General features: G+C 43.1%; 1 protein-coding gene across 1 annotated transcript in view; it reads right to left on the bottom strand.

The window, feature by feature from the left end:
- Positions 1-25,687, bottom strand: part of LOC127924867 (disrupted in schizophrenia 1 protein-like) — a 106,952-nt gene that overhangs the window by 13,114 nt on the left and 68,151 nt on the right. The window contains exon 13 of the mRNA XM_052509515.1: positions 22,723-22,767. Within this exon, the coding sequence (XP_052365475.1) occupies positions 22,723-22,767 (45 nt within the window). The remainder of the gene's footprint in view (positions 1-22,722; positions 22,768-25,687) is intronic.

Here is a 25,687-nt window from a genome sequence, read left to right as displayed (position 1 = left end):
AAACCCACCATGACTAGATAAACATCCAGAGGAATGTACTGAAACCCACCATGACTAGATAAACATCCAGAGGAATGTACTGAAACCCACCATGACTAGATAAACATCCAGAGGAATGTACTGAAACCCACCATGACTAGATAAACATCCAGAGGACTGAAACCCACCATGACTAGATAAACATCCAGAGGAATGTACTGAAACCCACCATGACTAGATAAACATCCAGAGGAATGCACTGAAACCCACCATGACTAGATAAACATCCAGAGGAATGTACTGAAACCCACCATGACTAGATAAACATCCAGAGGAATGTACTGAAACCCACCATGACTAGATAAACATCCAGAGGAATGTACTGAAACCCACCATGACTAGATAAACATCCAGAGGAATGTACTGAAACCCACCATGACTAGATAAACATCCAGAGGAATGTACTGAAACCCACCATGACTAGATAAACATCCAGAGGAATGTACTGAAACCCACCATGACTAGATAAACATCCAGAGGAATGTACTGAAACCCACCATGACTAGATAAACATCCAGAGGAATGTACTGAAACCCACCATGACTAGATAAACATCCAGAGGAATGTACTGAAACCCACCATGACTAGATAAACATCCAGAGGAATGTACTGAAAAATGCACTGAAACCACCATGACTAGATAAACATCCAGAGGAATGTACTGAAACCCACCATGACTAGATAAACATCCAGAGGAATGTACTGAAACCCACCATGACTAGATAAACATCCAGAGGAATGTACTGAAACCCACCATGACTAGATAAACATCCAGAGGAATGTACTGAAACCCACCATGACTAGATAAACATCCAGAGGAATGTACTGAAACCCACCATGACTAGATAAACATCCAGAGGAATGTACTGAAACCCACCATGACTAGATAAACATCCAGAGGAATGTACTGAAACCCACCATGACTAGATAAACATCCAGAGGAATGTACTGAAACCCACCATGACTAGATAAACATCCAGAGGAATGTACTGAAACCCACCATGACTAGATAAACATCCAGAGGAATGTACTGAAACCCACCATGACTAGATAAACATCCAGAGGAATGCACTGAAACCCACCATGACTAGATAAACATCCAGAGGAATGTACTGAAACCCACCATGACTAGATAAACATCCAGAGGAATGCACTGAAACCCACCATGACTAGATAAACATCCAGAGGAATGACTAGATAAACATGAGGAATGTACTGAAACCCACCATGACTGAAAACCCAGAGGAATGTACTGAAACCCACCATGACTAGATAAACATCCAGAGGAATGTACTGAAACCCACCATGACTAGATAAACATCCAGAGGAATGTACTGAAACCCACCATGACTAGATAAACATCCAGAGGAATGTACTGAAACCCACCATGACTAGATAAACATCCAGAGGAATGTACTGAAACCCACCATGACTAGATAAACATCCAGAGGAATGTACTGAAACCCACCATGACTAGATAAACATCCAGAGGAATGTACTGAAACCCACCATGACTAGATAAACATCCAGAGGAATGTACTGAAACCCACCATGACTAAACCCACCATGACTAAAAACATCCAGAGGAATGTACTGAAACCCACCATGACTAGATAAACATCCAGAGGAATGTACTGAAACCCACCATGACTAGATAAACATCCAGAGGAATGTACTGAAACCCACCATGACTAGATAAACATCCAGAGGAATGTACTGAAACCCACCATGACTAGATAAACATCCAGAGGAATGTACTGAAACCCACCATGACTAGATAAACATCCAGAGGAATGTACTGAAACAGAGGACCACCATGACTAGATAAACATCCAGAGGAATGTACTGAAACCCACCATGACTAGATAAACATCCAGAGGAATGAAACCCACCATGACTAGATAAACATCCAGAGGAATGTACTGAAACCCACCATGACTAGATAAACATCCAGAGGAATGTACTGAAACCCACCATGACTAGATAAACATCCAGAGGAATGTACTGAAACCCACCATGACTAGATAAACATCCAGAGGAATGTACTGAAACCCACCATGACTAGATAAACATCCAGAGGAATGTACTGAAACCCACCATGACTAGATAAACATCCAGAGGAATGTACTGAAACCCACCATGACTAGATAAACATCCAGAGGAATGTACTGAAACCCACCATGACTAGATAAACATCCAGAGGAATGTACTGAAACCCACCATGACTAGATAAACATCCAGAGGAATGTACTGAAACCCACCATGACTAGATAAACATCCAGAGGAATGACTAGATAAACATCCAGAAACCCACCATGACTAGATAAACATCCAGAGGAATGTACTGAAACCCACCATGACTAGATAAACCCATGACTAGATAGATAAACATCCAGAGGAATGTACTGAAACCCACCATGACTAGATAAACATCCAGAGGAATGTACTGAAACCCACCATGACTAGATAAACATCCAGAGGAATGTACTGAAACCCACCATGACTAGATAAACATCCAGAGGAATGTACTGAAACCCACCATGACTAGATAAACATCCAGAGGACTGAAACCCACCATGACTAGATAAACATCCAGAGGAATGTACTGAAACCCACCATGACTAGATAAACATCCAGAGGAATGTACTGAAACCCACCATGACTAGATAAACATCCAGAGGAATGTACTGAAACCCACCATGACTAGATAAACATCCAGAGGAATGTACTGAAACCCACCATGACTAGATAAACATCCAGAGGAATGTACTGAAACCCACCATGACTAGATAAACATCCAGAGGAAAACCCACCATGACTAGATAAACATCCAGAGGAAAACCCACCATGACTAGATAAACATCCAGAGGAATGTACTGAAACCCACCATGACTAGATAAACATCCAGAGGAATGTACTGAAACCCACCATGACTAGATAAACATCCAGAGGAATGTACTGAAACCCACCATGACTAGATAAACATCCAGAGGAATGTACTGAAACCCACCATGACTAGATAAACATCCAGAGGAATGTACTGAAACCCACCATGACTAGATAAACATCCAGAGGAATGTACTGAAACCCACCATGACTAGATAAACATCCAGAGGAATGTACTGAAACCCACCATGACTAGATAAACATCCAGAGGAATGTACTGAAACCCACCATGACTAGATAAACATCCAGAGGAATGTACTGAAACCCACCATGACTAGATAAACATCCAGAGGAATGTACTGAAACCCACCATGACTAGATAAACATCCAGAGGAATGTACTGAAACCCACCATGACTAGATAAACATCCAGAGGAATGTACTGAAACCCACCATGACTAGATAAACCCAGAGGAATGTACTGAAACCCATGACTAGATAAACATCCAGAGGAATGTACTGAAACCCACCATGACTAGATAAACATCCAGAGGAATGACTGAAACCCACCATGACTAGATAAACATCCAGAGGAATGTACTGAAACCCACCATGACTAGATAAACATCCAGAGGAATGTACTGAAACCCACCATGACTAGATAAACATCCAGAGGAATGTACTGAAACCCACCATGACTAGATAAACATCCAGAGGAATGTACTGAAACCCACCATGACTAGATAAACATCCAGAGGAATGTACTGAAACCCACCATGACTAGATAAACATCCAGAGGAATGTACTGAAACCCACCATGACTAGATAAACATCCAGAGGAATGTACTGAAACCCACCATGACTAGATAAACATCCAGAGGAATGTGAAACCCACCATGACTAGATAAACATCCAGGAATGTACCCCACCATGACTAGATAAACATCCAGAGGAATGTACTGAAACCCACCATGACTAGATAAACATCCAGAGGAATGTACTGAAACCCACCATGACTAGATAAACATCCAGAGGAATGACTGAAACCCACCATGACTAGATAAACATCCAGAGGAATGTACTGAAACCCACCATGACTAGATAAACATCCAGAGGAATGTACTGAAACCCACCATGACTAGATAAACATCCAGAGGAATGTACTGAAACCCACCATGACTAGATAAACATCCAGAGGAATGTACTGAAACCCACCATGACTAGATAAACATCCAGAGGAATGTACTGAAACCCACCATGACTAGATAAACATCCAGAGGAATGTACTGAAACCCACCATGACTAGATAAACATCCAGAGGAATGTACTGAAACCCACCATGACTAGATAAACATCCAGAGGAATGTACTGAAACCCACCATGACTAGATAAACATCCAGAGGAATGTACTGAAACCCACCATGACTAGATAAACATCCAGAGGAATGTACTGAAACCCACCATGACTAGATAAACATCCAGAGGAATGTACTGAAACCCACCATGACTAGATAAACATCCAGAGGAATGTACTGAAACCCACCATGACTAGATAAACATCCAGAGGAATGTACTGAAACCCACCATGACTAGATAAACATCCAGAGGAATGTACTGAAACCCACCATGACTAGATAAACATCCAGAGGAATGTACTGAAACCCACCATGACTAGATAAACATCCAGAGGAATGTACTGAAACCCACCATGACTAGATAAACATCCAGAGGAATGTACTGAAACCCACCATGACTAGATAAACATCCAGAGGAATGTACTGAAACCCACCATGACTAGATAAACATCCAGAGGAATGTACTGAAACCCACCATGACTAGATAAACATCCAGAGGAATGTACTGAAACCCACCATGAAACCCACCATGACTAGATAAACATCCAGAGGAATGTACAGACTAGATAAACATCCAGAATGTACTGAAACCCACCATGACTAGATAAACATCCAGAGGAATGTACTGAAACCCACCATGACTAGATAAACATCCAGAGGAATGATAAACATCCAGAGGACTGAAACCCACCATGACTAGATAAACATCCAGAGGAATGTACTGAAACCCACCATGACTAGATAAACATCCAGAGGAATGTACTGAAACCCACCATGACTAGATAAACATCCAGAGGAATGTACTGAAACCCACCATGACTAGATAAACATCCAGAGGAATGCACTGAAACCCACCATGACTAGATAAACATCCAGAGGAATGTACTGAAACCCACCATGACTAGATAAACATCCAGAGGAATGTACTGAAACCCACCATGACTAGATAAACATCCAGAGGAATGTACTGAAACCCACCATGACTAGATAAACATCCAGAGGAATGTACTGAAACCCACCATGACTAGATAAACATCCAGAGGAATGTACTGAAACCCACCATGACTAGATAAACATCCAGAGGAATGTACTGAAACCCACCATGACTAGATAAACATCCAGAGGAATGTACTGAAACCCACCATGACTAGATAAACATCCAGAGGAATGTACTGAAACCCACCATGACTAGATAAACATCCAGAGGAATGTACTGAAACCCACCATGACTAGATAAACATCCAGAGGAATGTACTGAAACCCACCATGACTAGATAAACATCCAGAGGAATGTAAAACCACCATGACTAGATAAACATCCAGAGGAATGTACTGAAACCCACCATGACTAGATAAACATCCAGAGGAATGTACTGAAACCCACCATGACTAGATAAACATCCAGAGGAATGTACTGAAACCCACCATGACTAGATAAACATCCAGAGGAATGTACTGAAACCCACCATGACTAGATAAACATCCAGAGGAATGTACTGAAACCCACCATGACTAGATAAACATCCAGAGGAATGTACTGAAACCCACCATGACTAGATAAACATCCAGAGGAATGTACTGAAACCCACCATGACTAGATAAACATCCAGAGGAATGTACTGAAACCCACCATGACTAGATAAACATCCAGAGGAATGTACTGAAACCCACCATGACTAGATAAACATCCAGAGGAATGTACTGAAACCCACCATGACTAGATAAACATCCAGAGGAATGTACTGAAACCCACCATGACTAGATAAACATCCAGAGGAATGTACTGAAACCCACCATGACTAGATAAACATCCAGAGGAATGTACTGAAACCCACCATGACTAACCCAGAGGAATGTACCATGACTAGATAAACATCCAGAGGAATGTACTGAAACCCACCATGACTAGATAAACATCCAGAGGAATGTACTGAAACCCACCATGACTAGATAAACATCCAGAGGAATGTACTGAAACCCACCATGACTAGATAAACATCCAGAGGAATGTACTGAAACCCACCATGACTAGATAAACATCCAGAGGAATGTACTGAAACCCACCATGACTAGATAAACATCCAGAGGAATGCACTGAAACCCACCATGACTAGATAAACATCCAGAGGAATGTACTGAAACCCACCATGACTAGATAAACATCCAGAGGAATGTACTGAAACCCACCATGACTAGATAAACATCCAGAGGAATGTACTGAAACCCACCATGACTAGATAAACATCCAGAGGAATGTACTGAAACCCACCATGACTAGATAAACATCCAGAGGAATGTACTGAAACCCACCATGACTAGATAAACATCCAGAGGAATGTACTGAAACCCACCATGACTAGATAAACATCCAGAGGAATGTACTGAAACCCACCATGACTAGATAAACATCCAGAGGAATGTACTGAAACCCACCATGACTAGATAAACATCCAGAGGAATGTACTGAAACCCACCATGACTAGATAAACATCCAGAGGAATGTACTGAAACCCACCATGACTAGATAAACATCCAGAGGAATGTACTGAAACCCACCATGACTAGATAAACATCCAGAGGAATGTACTGAAACCCACCATGACTAGATAAACATCCAGAGGAATGTACTGAAACCCACCATGACTAGATAAACATCCAGAGGAATGTACTGAAACCCACCATGACTAGATAAACATCCAGAGGACTGAAACCCACCATGACTAGATAAACATCCAGAGGAATGTACTGAAACCCACCATGACTAGATAAACATCCAGAGGAATGTACTGAAACCCACCATGACTAGATAAACATGACTAGATAAACATCCAGAGGAATGTACTGAAACCCACCATGACTAGATAAACATCCAGAGGAATGTACTGAAACCCACCATGACTAGATAAACATCCAGAGGAATGTACTGAAACCCACCATGACTAGATAAACATCCAGAGGAATGTACTGAAACCCACCATGACTAGATAAACATCCAGAGGAATGTACTGAAACCCACCATGACTAGATAAACAGAGGAATCCAGACTAGGAAATGTACTGAAACCCACCATGACTAGATAAACATCCAGAGGAATGTACTGAAACCCACCATGACTGATAAACATCCAGAGGAATAAACACCATGACTAGATAAACATCCAGGAATGTACTGAAACCCACCATGACTAGATAAACATCCAGAGGAATGTACTGAAACCCACCATGACTAGATAAACATCCAGAGGAATGTACTGAAACCCACCATGACTAGATAAACATCCAGAGGAATGTACTGAAACCCACCATGACTAGATAAACATCCAGAGGAATGTACTGAAACCCACCATGACTAGATAAACATCCAGAGGAATGTACTGAAACCCACCATGACTAGATAAACATCCAGAGGAATGTACTGAAACCCACCATGACTAGATAAACATCCAGAGGAATGTACTGAAACCCACCATGACTAGATAAACATCCAGAGGAATGTACTGAAACCCACCATGACTAGATAAACATCCAGAGGAATGTACTGAAACCCACCATGACTAGATAAACATCCAGAGGAATGTACTGAAACCCACCATGACTAGATAAACATCCAGAGGAATGTACTGAAACCCACCATGACTAGATAAACATCCAGAGGAATGTACTGAAACCCACCATGACTAGATAAACATCCAGAGGAATGTACTGAAACCCACCATGACTAGATAAACATCCAGAGGAATGTACTGAAACCCACCATGACTAGATAAACATCCAGAGAATGTACTGAAACCCACCATGACTAGATAAACATCCAGAGGAATGTACTGAAACCCACCATGACTAGATAAACATCCAGAGGAATGCTGAAACCCACCATGACTAGATAAACATCCAGAGGAATGTACTGAAACCCACCATGACTAGATAAACATCCAGAGGAATGTACTGAAACACCAGAGGAATGACTAGATAAACATCCAGAGGAATGTACTGAAACCCACCATGACTAGATAAACATCCAGAGGAATGTACTGAAACCCACCATGACTAGATAAACATCCAGAGGAATGTACTGAAACCCACCATGACTAGATAAACATCCAGAGGAATGTACTGAAACCCACCATGACTAGATAAACATCCAGAGGAATGTACTGAAACCCACCATGACTAGATAAACATCCAGAGGAATGTACTGAAACCCACCATGACTAGATAAACATCCAGAGGAATGTACTGAAACCCACCATGACTAGATAAACATCCAGAATGTACTGAAACCCACCATGACTAGATAAACATCCAGAGGAATGTACTGAAACCCACCATGACTAGATAAACATCCAGAGGAATGTACTGAAACCCACCATGACTAGATAAACATCCAGAGGAATGTAGATAAACTGAAACCCCACCATGACTAGATAAACATCAGAGGAATGTACTGAAACCCACCATGACTAGATAAACATCCAGAGGAATGTACTGAAACCCACCATGACTAGATAAACATCCAGAGGAATGTAAACATGAAACCCACCATGACTAGATAAACATCCAGAGGAATGTACTGAAACCCACCATGACTAGATAAACATCCAGAGGAATGTACTGAAACCCACCATGACTAGATAAACATCCAGAGGAATGTACTGAAACCCACCATGACTAGATAAACAGATAAACCATGACTAGATAAACAGAGAGAATGTACTGAAACCCACCATGACTAGATAAACATCCAGAGGAATGTACTGAAACCCACCATGACTAGATAAACATCCAGAGGAATGTACTGAAACCCACCATGACTAGATAAACATCCAGAGGAATGTACTGACTGAACCCACCATGACTAGATAAACATCCAGAGGAATGTACTGAAACCCACCATGACTAGATAAACATCCAGAGGAATGTACTGAAACCCTAGATAAACATCAGAGGAATGTACTGAAACCCACCATGACTAGATAAACATCCAGAGGAATGTACAAACCCACCATGACTAGATAACCCACCATGACTAGATAAACATCCAGAGGAATGTACTGAAACCCACCATGACTAGATAAACATCCAGAGGAATGTACTGAAACCCACCATGACTAGATAAACATCCAGAGGAATGTGACTGAGGAAACCCACCATGACTAGATAAACATCCAGAGGAATGTACTGAAACCCACCATGACTAGATAAACATCCAGAGGACTGAAACCCACCATGACTAGATAAACATCCAGAGGAATGTACTGAAACCCACCATGACTAGATAAACATCCAGAGGAATGTACTGAAACCCACCATGACTAGATAAACATCCAGAGGAATGTACTGAAACCCACCATGACTAGATAAACATCCAGAGGAATGTACTGAAACCCACCATGACTAGATAAACATCCAGAGGAATGTACTGAAACCCACCATGACTAGATAAACATCCAGAGGAATGTACTGAAACCCACCATGACTAGATAAACATCCAGAGGAATGTACTGAAACCCACCATGACTAGATAAACATCCAGAGGAATGTACTGAAACCCACCATGACTAGATAAACATCCAGAGGAATGTACTGAAACCCATCATGACTAGATAAACATCCAGAGAATGCACTGAAACCCACCATGACTAGATAAACATCCAGAGGAATGTACTGAAACCCACCATGACTAGATAAACATCCAGAGGAATGTACTGAAACCCACCATGACTAGATAAACATCCAGAGGAATGTACTGAAACCCACCATGACTAGATAAACATCCAGAGGAATGTACTGAAACCCACCATGACTAGATAAACATCCAGAGGAATGTACTGAAACCATGACTAGATAAACATCCAGAGGAATGTACTGAAACCCACCATGACTAGATAAACATCCAGAGGAATGTACTGAAACCCACCATGACTAGATAAACATCCAGAGGAATGTACTGAAACCCACCATGACTAGATAAACATCCAGAGGAATGTACTGAAACCCACCATGACTAGATAAACATCCAGAGGAATGTACTGAAACCCACCATGACTAGATAAACATCCAGAGGAATGTACTGAAACCCACCATGACTAGATAAACATCCAGAGGAATGTAAACCCACCATGACTAGATAAACATCCAGAGGAATGTACTGAAACCATGACTAGATAAACATCCAGAGGAATGTACTGAAACCCACCATGACTAGATAAACATCCAGAGGAATGTACTGAAACCCACCATGACTAGATAAACATCCAGAGGAATGTACTGAAACCCACCATGACTAGATAAACATCCAGAGGAATGTACTGAAACCCTAGATAAACATCAGAGGAATGACTGAGACTAGATAAACATCCAGAGGAATGTACAAACCCACCATGACTAGATAAACATCCAGAGGAATGTACTGAAACCCACCATGACTAGATAAACCCAGAGGAATGTACAAACCCACCATGACTAGATAAACATCCAGAGGACTGAAACCCACCATGACTAGATAAACATCCAGAGGAATGTACATCCAGAAACCCACCATGACTAGATAAACATCCAGAGGAATGTACTGAAACCCACCATGACTAGATAAACATCCAGAGGAATGCACTGAAACCCACCATGACTAGATAAACATCCAGAGGAATGTACTGAAACCCACCATGACTAGATAAACATCCAGAGGAATGTACTGAAACCCACCATGACTAGATAAACATCCAGAGGAAAACCCACCATGACTAGATAAACATCCAGAAATGTACCCCACCATGACTAGATAAACATCCAGAGGAATGTACTGAAACCCACCATGACTAGATAAACATCCAGAGGAATGCACTGAAACCCACCATGACTAGATAAACATCCAGAGGAATGTACTGAAACCCACCATGACTAGATAAACATCCAGAGGAATGTACTGAAACCAACCATGACTAGATAAACATCCAGAGGAATGTACTGAAACCCACCATGACTAGATAAACATCCAGAGGAATGCACTGAAACCCACCATGACTAGATAAACATCCAGAGGAATGTACTGAAACCCACCATGACTAGATAAACATCCAGAGGAATGTACTGAAACCCACCATGACTAGATAAACATCCAGAGGAATGTACTGAAACCCACCATGACTAGATAAACATCCAGAGGAATGTACTGAAACCCACCATGACTAGATAAACATCCAGAGGAATGCACTGAAACCCACCATGACTAGATAAACATCCAGAGGAATGTACTGAAACCCACCATGACTAGATAAACATCCAGAGGAATGTACTGAAACCCACCATGACTAGATAAACATCCAGAGGAATGCACTGAAACCCACCATGACTAGATAAACATCCAGAGGAATGCACTGAAACCCACCATGACTAGATAAACATCCAGAGGAATGTACTGAAACCCACCATGACTAGATAAACATCCAGAGGAATGTACTGAAACCCACCATGACTAGATAAACATCCAGAGGAATGCACTGAAACCCACCATGACTAGATAAACATCCAGAGGACTGAAACCCACCATGACTAGATAAACATCCAGAGGAATGCACTGAAACCCACCATGACTAGATAAACATCCAGAGGAATGTACTGAAACCCACCATGACTAGATAAACATCCAGAGGAATGTACTGAAACCCACCATGACTAGATAAACATCCAGAGGAATGTACTGAAACCCACCATGACTAGATAAACATCCAGAGGAATGTACTGAAACCCACCATGACTAGATAAACATCCAGAGGAATGTACTGAAACCCACCATGACTAGATAAACATCCAGAGGAATGTACTGAAACCATGACTAGATAAACATCCAGAGGAATGTACTGAAACCCACCATGACTAGATAAACATCCAGGGAATGCACTGAAACCCACCATGACTAGATAAACATCCAGAGGAATGTACTGAAACCCACCATGACTAGATAAACATCCAGAATGTAGGAATTCACTGAAACCCACCATGACTAGATAAACATCCAGAGGAATGTACTGAAACCCACCATGACTAGATAAACATCCAGAGGAATGTACTGAAACCCACCATGACTAGATAAACATCCAGAGGAATGTACTGAAACCCACCATGACTAGATAAACATCCAGAGGAATGTACTGAAACCCACCATGACTAGATAAACATCCAGAGGAATGTACTGAAACCCACCATGACTAGATAAACATCCAGAGGAATGTACTGAAACCATGACTAGATAAACATCCAGAGGAATGTACTGAAACCCACCATGACTAGATAAACATCCAGAGGAATGTACTGAAACCCACCATGACTAGATAAACATCCAGAGGAATGTACTGAAACCCACCATGACTAGATAAACGATTGTTTACCGTATGTAATTACGTCGAATGCTCCGTAAAAAATTGATAGAGATGGAATTCACGGCACAAACGTGTTACAAAATGTTTCGATTTAGGGTATAAAAATTGATTTTATCAAAGAAAACAGCACTTTATTTGATCACTGGGACCCTCAGGAAGAGACATAAGAGCAAGATATCAGAATGTAAGTAATAATTTTACCTTCAGATGTGAATGTGTAAAAACTGTCATGGCGGAAAATGTTTTTGTTGTTGATTGCTCTTCTCAAACAAAAGCATGGTATTTGTTCTCTGTAATAGCTATTTTAAGTTTTAAGTTTAAGTTTCATTAACAAGATCCTAATCTTTTGAAGGATGTAAGAACCTTGCATTTTCAAGAATGTTTATTGTTATGACGTTGTATTTTTGCAAACAGGCGAAGATCATGTTGACACTGAGGTCAGATCAGGGTTATAGTGGAGATCATATTGACACCGAGGTCATATCAGGGTTATAGTGGAGATCATATTGACACTGAGGTCAGATCAGGGTTATAGTGGAGATCATATTGACACTGAGGTCAGATCAGGGTTATAGTGGAGATCATATTGACACTGAGGTCAGATCAGGGTTATAGTGGAGATCATATTGACACTGAGGTCAGATCAGGGTTATAGTGGAGATCATATTGACACTGAGGTCAGATCAGGGTTATAGTGGAGATCATATTGACACTGAGGTCAGATCAGGGTTATAGTGGAGATCATATTGACACTGAGGTCAGATCAGGTTAAATTGAAGGTCAAATCAAATCATATTTGTCACATGTGTAGACTTTACATTGAAATGCTTACTGACAAGCCCTTAACCAACAGTGCAGTTCAAGAAGAAGAAAATATTTACCAAGTAGGATACAATAAAAAGTTATAACAGAAGTAACACAATAACAATAACACTAGTGAGGCTATATACAGGGTATTACAGTACAGAGTAGGTGTAGAGGCTATATACAGGGTATTACGGTATAGAGTCAATGTGGAGGCTATATACAGGGTATTACAGTACAGAGTAGGTGTAGAGGCTATATACAGGGTATTACGGTATAGAGTCAACGTGGAGGCTATATACAGGGGGTACCAGTACAGAGTCAATGTGGAGGCTATATACAGGGTATTACAGTACAGAGTAGGTGTAGAGGCTATATACAGGGTATTACGGTATAGAGTCAATGTGGAGGCTATATACAGGGGGTACCAGTACAGAGTCAATGTGGAGGCTATATACAGGGTATTACGGTACAGAGTCAATGTGGAGGCTATATACAGGGGGGTACCAGTACAGAGTCAATGTGGAGGCTATATACAGGATATTACGGTACAGAGTCAGTGTGGAGGCTATATACAGGGGTCAGCGGTACAGAGTCAATGTGGAGGCTATATACAGTGCCTTGCGAAAGTATTCGGCCCCCTTGTACTTTGCAACCTTTTGCCACATTTCAGGCTTCAAACATAAAGACATAAAACTGTATTTTTTTGTGAAGAATCAACAACAAGTGGGACACAATCATGATGTGGAACGACATTTATTGGATAATTCAAACTTTTTTAACAAATCAAAAACTGAAAAATTGGCCGTGCAAAATTATTCAGCCCCTTAAGTTAATACTTTGTAGCGCCACCTTTTGCTGCGATTACAGCTGTAAGTCGCTTGGGGTATGTCTCTATCCCTTTTGCACATCGAGAGACATCGAGAGACTGACATCGGATTAGTCTCCGCTCCTTGAAAGCGGCAGCTCTAGCCTTTAGCTCGATGCGGATGTTGCCTGTAATCCATGGCTTCTGGTTGGGGTATGTACGTACCGTCACAGTTGGGATGAAATCCTCGATGCACTTATTGATGAAGCCGATGACTGAGGTGGTATACTCCTCAATGCCATTGGATGAATCCCAGAACATATTCCAGTCTGTGCAAAACAGTCCTGTAGTGAAGCAGCCTCGTCATCTGACCACTTCCGTATTGAGCGAGTCACTGGTACTTCCTAATTCAGTTTTTGCTTGTAAGCAGGAATCAGAAGGATAGAGTTATGGTCAGATTTGCCAAATGGAGGGTGGGGGAGAGCTTTGGTCAAATTTGGTAAAACTGATTGAAGTTTGCCTGCATTAAAGTTCCTGGCCACCAGGAGCGTTGTTTCTTTTTTGCATTTTCTTCTTTGCTTATGGCCTTATAGAGTTGGTTGAGAGCTGTCTTAGTGCCAGCTTCATTTTGTGGATGGCTACGAATAATACAGGTCATCCATTTTATTGTCTAATGATAGCACGTTAGCGCGAAGAATGGAAGGCAGTGGGATTTTACTCGCTCTGAGAATGCCTGATCTGCTGCCACTTTTCCGGCATCTTTTCTTCATGCAAAAGGCGTGGATCTGGGACTGTTCCAAAGAAAGCAGGATATCCTTCTCATCGGACTCGTTAAAGGAAAAAGTGTCTTGCAGTCCGCGGTGAGTAATCGCTTCTCTGATGTCCAGAAGTTATTTTCGGTCATAAGAGACGGTAGCAGCAACATTATGTACACAATAACTAAAAAAATAAGCTACACAAAATGCAAAAAAATAACAAAATAGTACAATTGGTTGGGAGAATGTAAAACGTCAAAAAACATAAAAACATGTTATTTGGCGTCATCTTTACACTGATGTCAGATCAGAGTCATACTGGAGGTAATGTTTACACTGATGTCAGATCAGGGTCATATTGGAGGTAATGTTTACACTGAGGTCAGATCAGGGTCATATTGGAGGTCATGTTTACACTGAGGTCAGATCAGGGTCATATTAGAGGTAATGTTTACACTGATGTCAGATCAGAGTCATACTGGAGGTAATGTTTACACTGAGGTCAGATCAGGGTCATATTGGAGGTCATGTTTACACTGATGTCAGATCAGGGTCATATTGGAGGTAATGTTTACACTGATGTCAGATCAGAGTCATACTGGAGGTAATGTTTACACTGAGGTCAGATCAGGGTCATATTGGAGGTCATGTTTACACTGAGGTCAGATCAGGGTCATATTGGAGGTCATGTTTACACTGATGTCAGATCTGAGTCATACTGGAGGTAATGTTTACACTGATGTCAGATCTGAGTCATACTGGAGGTAATGTTTACACTGATGTCAGATCAGGGTCATACTGGAGGTAATGTTTACACTGAGGTCAGATCAGGGTCATACTGGAGGTCATGTTTACACTGATGTCAGATCAGGGTCATACTGGAGGTAATGTTTACACTGATGTCAGATCAGGGTCATATTGGAGGTAATGTTTACACTGATGTCAGATCAGGGTCATATTGGAGGTCATGTTTACACTGAGGTCAGATCAGAGTCATATTGGAGGTCATGTTTACACTGAGGTCAGATCAGGGTCATATTGGAGGTCATGTTTACACTGAGGTCAGATCAGGGTCATATTGGAGGTCATGTTTACACTGATGTCAGATCTGAGTCATACTGGAGGTAATGTTTACACTGAGGTCAGATCAGGGTCATATTGGAGGTCATGTTTACACTGAGGTCAGATCAGGGTCATATTGGAGGTCATGTTTACACTGATGTCAGATCTGAGTCATACTGGAGGTAATGTTTACACTGATGTCAGATCTGAGTCATACTGGAGGTAATGTTTACACTGATGTCAGATCAGGGTCATACTGGAGGTAATGTTTACACTGAGGTCAGATCAGGGTCATACTGGAGGTCATGTTTACACTGATGTCAGATCAGGGTCATACTGGAGGTAATGTTTACACTGATGTCAGATCAGGGTCATATTGAGGTAATGTTTACACTGATGTCAGATCAGGGTCATATTGGAGGTCATGTTTACACTGAGGTCAGATCAGAGTCATATTGGAGGTCATGTTTACACTGAGGTCAGATCAGGGTCATATTAGAGGTAATGTTTACACTGATGTCAGATCAGAGTCATACTGGAGGTAATGTTTACACTGAGGTCAGATCAGGGTCATATTGGAGGTCATGTTTACACTGATGTCAGATCAGGGTCATATTGGAGGTAATGTTTACACTGATGTCAGATCAGAGTCATACTGGAGGTAATGTTTACACTGAGGTCAGATCAGGGTCATATTGGAGGTCATGTTTACACTGAGGTCAGATCAGGGTCATATTGGAGGTCATGTTTACACTGATGTCAGATCTGAGTCATACTGGAGGTAATGTTTACACTGATGTCAGATCTGAGTCATACTGGAGGTAATGTTTACACTGATGTCAGATCAGGGTCATACTGGAGGTAATGTTTACACTGAGGTCAGATCAGGGTCATACTGGAGGTCATGTTTACACTGATGTCAGATCAGGGTCATACTGGAGGTAATGTTTACACTGATGTCAGATCAGGGTCATATTGGAGGTAATGTTTACACTGATGTCAGATCAGGGTCATATTGGAGGTCATGTTTACACTGAGGTCAGATCAGAGTCATATTGGAGGTCATGTTTACACTGAGGTCAGATCAGGGTCATATTGGAGGTAATGTTTACACTGAGGTCAGATCAGGGTCATATTGGAGGTAATGTTTACACTGATGTCAGATCAGGGTCATATTGGAGGTCATGTTTACACTGAGGTCAGATCAGGGTCATACTGGAGGTAATGTTTACACTGAGGATCAGATCAGGGTCATATTGGAGGTCATGTTTACACTGAGGTCAGATCAGGGTCAGCTAGCCAACAACAACCCGGTCGCATTCCGCTTCGCTCCACAGGTAGTATCACATTTTCATTTCATTACAGCACAACGGTTTGATTTGCTTGATCGTAGCTAGCTACATAGCTAGCTACATAGCCGTCCTTGTATCAAAGATAATTGTGTAGTCTAGAGCGATTTTCTAGGTTAGCTAGCCAGCTATTGTCGTTCTTCTAACGCAACGTAACGTAATCAACACTGCTAGCTAGCCAGCTAGCCCCGAATAGTAGCACTGTAGAAACTATTACACTCAACGGAACGACTTGATTAGTGTAGTGTCAACAACGCAGCCACTGCCAGCTAGCCTGCTTCAGCAGTACTGTATCATTTTAATCATTTTAGTCAATAAGATTCTTGCTACGTAAGCTTTGTCATTCCAATCTCCTTGCATTGGCGTAGCCTCTTCTGTAGCCTGTCAACTATGTGTCTGTCTATCCCTGTTCTCTCCTCTCTGCACAGACCATACAAACGCTCCACACCGCGTGGCCGCGGCCACCCTAATCTGGTGGTCCCAGCGCGCACGACCCACGTGGAGTTCCAGGTCTCCGGTAGCCTCTGGAACTGCCGATCTGCGGCCAACAAGGCAGAGTTCATCTCAGCCTATGCCTCCCTCCAGTCCCTCGACTTCTTGGCACTGACGGAAACATGGATCACCACAGATAACACTGCTACTCCTACTGTTCTCTCCTCGTCCGCCCACGTGTTCTCGCACACCGCGAGAGCTTCTGGTCAGCGGGGTGGTGGCACCGGGATCCTCATCTCTCCCAAGTGGTCATTCTCTCTCTCTCCCCTTACCCATCTGTCTATCGCCTCCATTGAATTCCATGCTGTCACAGTTACCAGCCCTTTCAAGCTTAACATCCTTATCATTTATCGCCCTCCAGGTTCCCTCGGAGAGTTCATCAATGAGCTTGATGCCTTGATAAGCTCCTTTCCTGAGGACGGCTCACCTCTCACAGTTCTGGGCGACTTTAACCTCCCCACGTCTACCTTTGACTCATTCCTCTCTGCCTCCTTCTTTCCACTCCTCTCCTCTTTTGACCTCACCCTCTCACCTTCCCCCTACTCACAAGGCAGGCAATACGCTCGACCTCATCTTTACTAGATGCTGTTCTTCCACTAACCCCATTGCAACTCCTCCAAGTCTCCGACCACTACCTTGTATCCTTTTCCCTCTCGCTCTCATCCAACACTTCCCACACTGCCCCTACTCTGATGGTATCGCGCCGTCCCAACCTTCGCTCTCTCTCCCCCGCTACTCTCTCCTCTTCCATCCTATCATCTCTTCCCTCTGCTCAAACGTTCTCCAACCTATCTCCTGATTCTGCCTCCTCAACCCTCCTCTCCTCCCTTTCTGCATCCTTTGACTCTCTATGTCCCCTATCCTCCAGGCCGGCTCGGTCCTCCCCTCCCGCTCCGTGGCTCGACGACTCATTGCGAGCTCACAGAACAGGGCTCCGGGCAACCGAGCGGAAATGGAGGAAAACTTCGCCTCCCTGCGGACCTGGCATCCTTTCACTCCCTCCTCTCTACATTTTCCTCCTCCGTCTCTGCTGCTAAAGCCACTTTCTACCACTCTAAATTCCAAGCATCTGCCTCTAACCCTAGGAAGCTCTTTGCCACCTTCTCCTCCCTCCTGAATCCTCCTCTCCCTCCCCCCTCCTCCTCTCTGCAGATGACTTCGTCAACCATTTTGAAAAGAAGGTCGACGACATCCGATCCTCGTTTGCTAAGTCAAATGGCACCGCTGGTTCTGCTCACACTGCCCTACCCTGTGCTCTGACCTCTTTCTCCCCTCTCTCTCCAGATGAAATCTCGCGTCTTGTGACGGCCGGCCGCCCAACAACCTGCCCGCTTGACCCTATCCCCTCCTCTCTTCTCCAGACCATTTCCGGAGACCTTCTCCCTTACCTCACCTCGCTCATCAACTCATCCCTGACCGCTGGCTACGTCCCTTCCGTCCTCAAGAGAGCGAGAGTTGCACCCCTTCTGAAAAAACCTACACTCGATCCCTCCGATGTCAACAACTACAGACCAGTATCCCTTCTTTCTTTTCTCTCAAAACTCTTGAACGTGCCGTCCTTGGCCAGCTCTACCGCTATCTCTCTCAGAATGACCTTCTTGATCCAAATCAGTCAGGTTTCAAGACTAGTCATTCAACTGAGACTGCTCTTCTCTGCATCACGGAGCGCTCCGCACTGCTAAAGCTAACTCTCTCTCCTCTGCTCTCATCCTTCTAGACCTATCGGCTGCCTTCGATACTGTGAACCATCAGATCCTCCTCTCCACCCTCTCCGAGTTGGGCATCTCCGGCGCGGCCCACGCTTGGATTGCGTCCTACCTGACAGGTCGCTCCTACCAGGTGGCGTGGCGAGAATCTGTCTCCTCACCACGCTCTCACCACTGGTGTCCCCCAGGGCTCTGTTCTAGGCCCTCTCCTATTCTCGCTATACACCAAGTCACTTGGCTCTGTCATAACCTCACATGGTCTCTCCTATCATTGCTATGCAGATGACACACAATTAATCTTCTCCTTTCCCCCTTCTGATGACCAGGTGGCGAATCGCATCTCTGCATGTCTGGCAGACATATCAGTGTGGATGACGGATCACCACCTCAAGCTGAACCTCGGCAAGACGGAGCTGCTCTTCCTCCCGGGAAGGACTGCCCGTTCCATGATCTCGCCATCACGGTTGACAACTCCATTGTGTCCTCCTCCCAGAGCGCTAAGAACCTTGGCGTGATCCTGGACAACACCCTGTCGTTCTCAACTAACATCAAGGCGGTGGCCCGTTCCTGTAGGTTCATGCTCTACAACATCCGCAGAGTACGACCCTGCCTCACACAGGAAGCGGCGCAGGTCCTAATCCAGGCACTTGTCATCTCCCGTCTGGATTACTGCAACTCGCTGTTGGCTGGGCTCCCTGCCTGTGCCATTAAACCCCTACAACTCATCCAGAACGCCGCAGCCCGTCTGGTGTTCAACCTTCCCAAGTTCTCTCACGTCACCCCCGCTCCTCCGCTCTCCACTGGCTTCCAGTTGAAGCTCGCATCCGCTACAAGACCATGGTGCTTGCCTACGGAGCTGTGAGGGGAACGGCACCTCAGTACCTCCAGGCTCTGATCAGGCCCTACACCCAAACAAGGGCACTGCTTTCATCCACCTCTGGCCTGCTCGCCTCCCTACCACTGAGGAAGTACAGTTCCCGCTCAGCCCAGTCAAAACTGTTCGCTGCTCTGGCCCCCAATGGTGGAACAAACTCCCTCACGACGCCAGGACAGCGGAGTCAATCACCACCTTCCGGAGACACCTGAAACCCCACCTCTTTAAGGAATACCTAGGATAGGATAAGTAATCCTTCTCACCCCCTAAAAGATTTAGATGCACTATTGTAAAGTGGCTGTTCCACTGGATGTCATAAGGTGAATGCACCAATTTGTAAGTCGCTCTGGATAAGAGCGTCTGCTAAATGACTTAAATGTAATGTAATGTAAATGTAAATATTGGAGATCATGTTTACACTGATGTCAGATCAGGGTCATACTGGAGGTAATGTTTACACTGAGGTCAGATCAGGGTCATATTGGAGGTCATGTTTACACTGATGTCAGATCAGAGTCATATTGGGAGGTCATGTTTACACTGAGGTCAGATCAGGGTCATATTGGAGATCATGTTTACACTGATGTCAGATCAGGGTCATATTGGAGGTCATGTTTACACTGAGGTCAGATCAGGGTCATATTGGAGGTCATGTTTACACTGATGTCAGATCAGGGTCATATTGGAGATCATGTTTACACTGATGTCAGATCAGGGTCATACTGGAGGTAATGTTTACACTGAGGTCAGATCAGGGTCATATTGGAGGTCATGTTTACACTGAGGTCAGATCAGGGTCATATTGGAGATCATGTTTACACTGATGTCAGATCAGGGTCATACTGGAGGTAATGTTTACACTGAGGTCAGATCAGGGTCATATTGGAGGTAATGTTTACACTGAGGTCAGATCAGGGTCATATTGGAGGTCATGTTTACACTGATGTCAGATCAGGGTCATATTGGAGGTCATGTTTACACTGAGGTCAGATCAGGGTCATACTGGAGGTAATGTTTACACTGAGGTCAGATCAGGGTCATATTGGAGGTAATGTTTACACTGATGTCATATTGGAGGTCATGTTTACACTGAGGTCAGATCAGGGTCATATTGGAGATCATGTTTACACTGATGTCATACTGGAGGTAATGTTTACACTGAGGTCAGATCAGGGTCATATTGGAGGTAATGTTTACACTGAGGTCAGATCAGGGTCATATTGGAGGTAATGTTTACACTGATGTCAGATCAGGGTCATATTGGAGGTAATGTTTACACTGATGTCAGATCAGGGTCATATTGGAGATCATGTTTACACTGATGTCAGATCAGGGTCATACTGGAGGTAATGTTTACACTGAGGTCAGATCAGGGTCATATTGGAGGTCATGTTTACACTGAGGTCAGATCAGGGTCATACTGGAGGTAATGTTTACACTGAGGTCAGATCAGGGTCATATTGGAGGTCATGTTTACACTGAGGTAAGATCAGGGTTAAAACCGCCTCAGGGCCACAATAAGGCAAGTCTGCTGGTTTGATGCATTAGCTTTAGAATAATATTTATCATTAGCTTTAGGATAATATTTATCATTAGAATAATATTTATCATTAGCTTTAGGATAATATTTATCATTAGAATAATATTTATCAATAGCTTTAGGATAATATTTATCATTAGAATAATATTTATCATTAGCTTTAGAATAATATTTATCATTAGAAAAATATTTATCATTAGAATAATATGTATCAATAGCTTTGGGATAATATTTATCATTAGAAAATTATTTATCAATAGCTTTAGAATAATATTTATCAATAGCTTTAAAATAATATTTATCATTAGCTTTAGAATAATATTTATCAATAGCTTTAAAATAATATTTATCATTGGCTTTATAATAATCTTTATCGTTAGAATAGTATTTATCAATAGCTTTAAAATAATTTTATCATTAGCTTTAGATCATTTGTTTTCTTAGCTTCAGAATGATCTTTATCATTAGTTTTAGAATACTCTTTATCATTAGCTTCAAAATTACCGTATCATTAGAATAATATTTATCAAAAGCTTTAAAATACTTTTTAGCAACAACTTTAGAATAATCTTTGTTATTAGCCATAGAATGTTCTTTATCGTTAGCTTTAAAATAAAGTTTAGCTCTAGCTTAAGCTTTAGCATACAGTAGAGTAGAGAGAAAGTGAATTGGTGCCTACCTCTGGGTGAACATCCTCCATGCAGAATAAAAACTCTTCCAATTTCTGTAACAAAAGATTAACATTTTGTTGAAGCAACAATGTGTGTGTGTGTGTGTGTGTGTGTGTGTGTGTGTGTGTGTGTGTGTGTGTGTGTGTGTGTGTGTGTGTGTGTGTGTGTGTGTGTGTGTGTGTGTGTGTGTGTGTGTGTGTGTGTGTGTGTGTGTGTAACTGCAACATCATCATAATGAGAGGAAGCCAATTATTCATCTCCAAAATGACCTGATTCACACACACACATGCAAACACACACACATTAAAATAAAATATAACATGAATGCGGTGCTTTGTGAGCAGTTGTGGTTCTGTATGTTCAGTCTGTCTACAGTACTGTAGTTGTGGTTCTGTATGTTCAGTCTGTCTACAGTACTGTAGTTGTGGTTCTGTATGTTCAGTCTGTCTACAGTACTGTAGTTGTGGTTCTGTATGTTCAGTCTGTCTACAGTACTGTAGTTGTGGTTCTGTATGTTCAGTCTGTCTACAGTACTGTAGTTGTGGTTCTGTATGTTCAGTCTGTCTACAGTACTGTAGTTGTGGTTCTGTATGTTCAGTCTGTCTACAGTACTATAGTTGTGGTTCTGTATGTTCAGTACTGTTAAAATGTACAGACAGACTACCTCTACATACATGTACAAACAGACTACCTCTACATACATGTACAGACAGACTACCTCTACATACATGTACAGACAGACTTTACCAATAGATTATGTACAGCTGCAGCGATCGGTTAGCTACTCAGATAGCTGATGTTTGAAGTTGGTGAGGGAGATAAAAGTCTCCAACTTCAGCGATTTTTGCAATTCGTTCCAGTCACAGGCAGCAGAGTACTGGAACGAAAGGGGACCGAATGAGGTGTTGGCTTTAGGGATGATCAGTGAGATACACCTGCTGGAGCGTGTGCTACGGATGGGTGTTGCCATCGTGACCAGTGAACTGAGATAAGGCGGAGCTTTACTTAGCATGGCCTTGTAGATGACCTGGAGCCAGTGGGTCTGGCGACGAATATGTAGCGAGGGCCAGCCGACTAGAGCATACAAGTCGCAGTGGTGGGTAGTATAAGGTGCTTTAGTGACAAAACGGATGGCACTGTGATAAACTGCATCCAGTTTGCTGAGTAGAGTGTTGGAAGCAATTTTGTAGATGACATTGCCGAAAGTCGAGGATCGGTAGGATAGTCAGTTTTACTAGGGTAAGCTTGGCAGCGTGAGTGAAGGAGGCTTTGTTGCGGAATAGAAAGCCGACTCTTGATTTGATTTTCGATTGGAGATGTTTGATATGGGTCTGGAAGGAGAGTTTGCAGTCTAGCCAGACACCTAGGTACTTATAGGTGTCCACATATTCAAGGTTGGAACCATCCAGTGTGGTGATGCTAGTCGGGCATGCGGGTGCAGGCAGCGATCGGTTGAAAAGCATGCATTTGGTTTTACTAGCGTTTAAGAGCAGTTGGAGGCCACGGAAGGAGTGTTGTATGGCATTGAAGCTCGTTTGGAGGTTAGATAGCACAGTGTCCAATGACGGGCCAAAAGTATATAGAATGGTGTCGTCTGCGTAGAGGTGGATCAGGGAATCGCCCGCAGCAAGACCAACATCATTGATATATACAGAGAAAAGAGTCGGCCCGAGAATTGAACCCTGTGGCACCCCCATAGAGACTTCCAGAGGACCGGACAGCATGCCCTCCGATTTGACACACTGAACTCTGTCTGCAAAGTAATTGGTGAACCAGGCAAGGCAGTCACCTGAAAAACCGAGGCTACTGAGTCTGCCGATAAGAATATGGTGATTGACAGAGTCGAAAGCCTTGGCAAGGTCGATGAAGACGGCTGCACAATACTGTCTTTTATCGATGGCGGTTATGATGTCGTTTAGTACCTTGAGTGTGGCTGAGGTGCACCCGTGACCGGCTCGGAAACCAGATTGCATAGCGGAGAAGGTACGGTGGGATTCGAGATGGTCAGTGACCTGTTTGTTGACTTGGCTTTCGAAGACCTTAGATAGGCAGGGCAGGATGGATATAGGTCTGTAACAGTTTGGGTCCAGGGTGTCTCCCCTTTGAAGAGGGGATGACTGCGGCAGCTTTCCAATCCTTGGGGATCTCAGACGATATGAAAGAGAGGTTGAACAGGCTGGTAATAGGGGTTGCGACAATGGCGGCGGATAGTTTCAGAAATAGAGGGACCAGATTGTCAAGCCCAGCTGATTTATACGGGTCCAGATTTTGCAGCTCTTTCAGAACATCTGCTATCTGGATTTGGGTAAAGGAGAACCTAGAGAGGCTTGGGCGAGGAGCTGCGGGGGGCCGGAGCTGTTGGCCGAGGTAGGAGTAGCCAGGCGGAAGGCATGGCCAGCCGTTGAGAAATGCTTGTTGAAGTTTTCGATAATCATGGATTTGTCGGTGGTGACCGTGTTACCTAGCCTCAGTGCAGTGGGCAGCTGGGAGGAGGTGCTCTTGTTCTCCATGGACTTCACAGTGTCCCAGAACTTTTGGAGTTGGAGCTACAGGATGCAAACTTCTGCCTGAAGAAGCTGGCCTTAGCTTTCCTGACTGACTGTGTGTATTGGTTACATACATGTACAGACAGACTACCTCTACCTACATGTACAGACAGACTACCTCTACCTACATGTACAGACAGACTACCTCTACATACATGTACAGACAGACTACCTCAACATACATGTACAGACAGACTACCTCTACATACATGTACAGACAGACTACCTCTACATACATGTACAGACAGACTACCTCTACATACATGTACAGACAGACTACCTCTACATACATGTACAGACAGACTATCTCTGTCTTTTGGAGAGCAGTAAGATATTCGCTGTGGGTAGTTTGACGGTTGGTTGGGAGAAAAAAAGAGTTGAAATACACAGCAGAGACACAGGAGAGGGGGAAAGATGGATGTCCTTG

This window comes from Oncorhynchus keta, unplaced genomic scaffold (genome assembly GCF_023373465.1).
Source record: "Oncorhynchus keta strain PuntledgeMale-10-30-2019 unplaced genomic scaffold, Oket_V2 Un_contig_4690_pilon_pilon, whole genome shotgun sequence".
NCBI lineage: Eukaryota > Metazoa > Chordata > Actinopteri > Salmoniformes > Salmonidae > Oncorhynchus > Oncorhynchus keta.
Note: the sequence above shows the minus strand (reverse complement) of the source record. Positions and strands in the feature narration are given on the sequence as shown.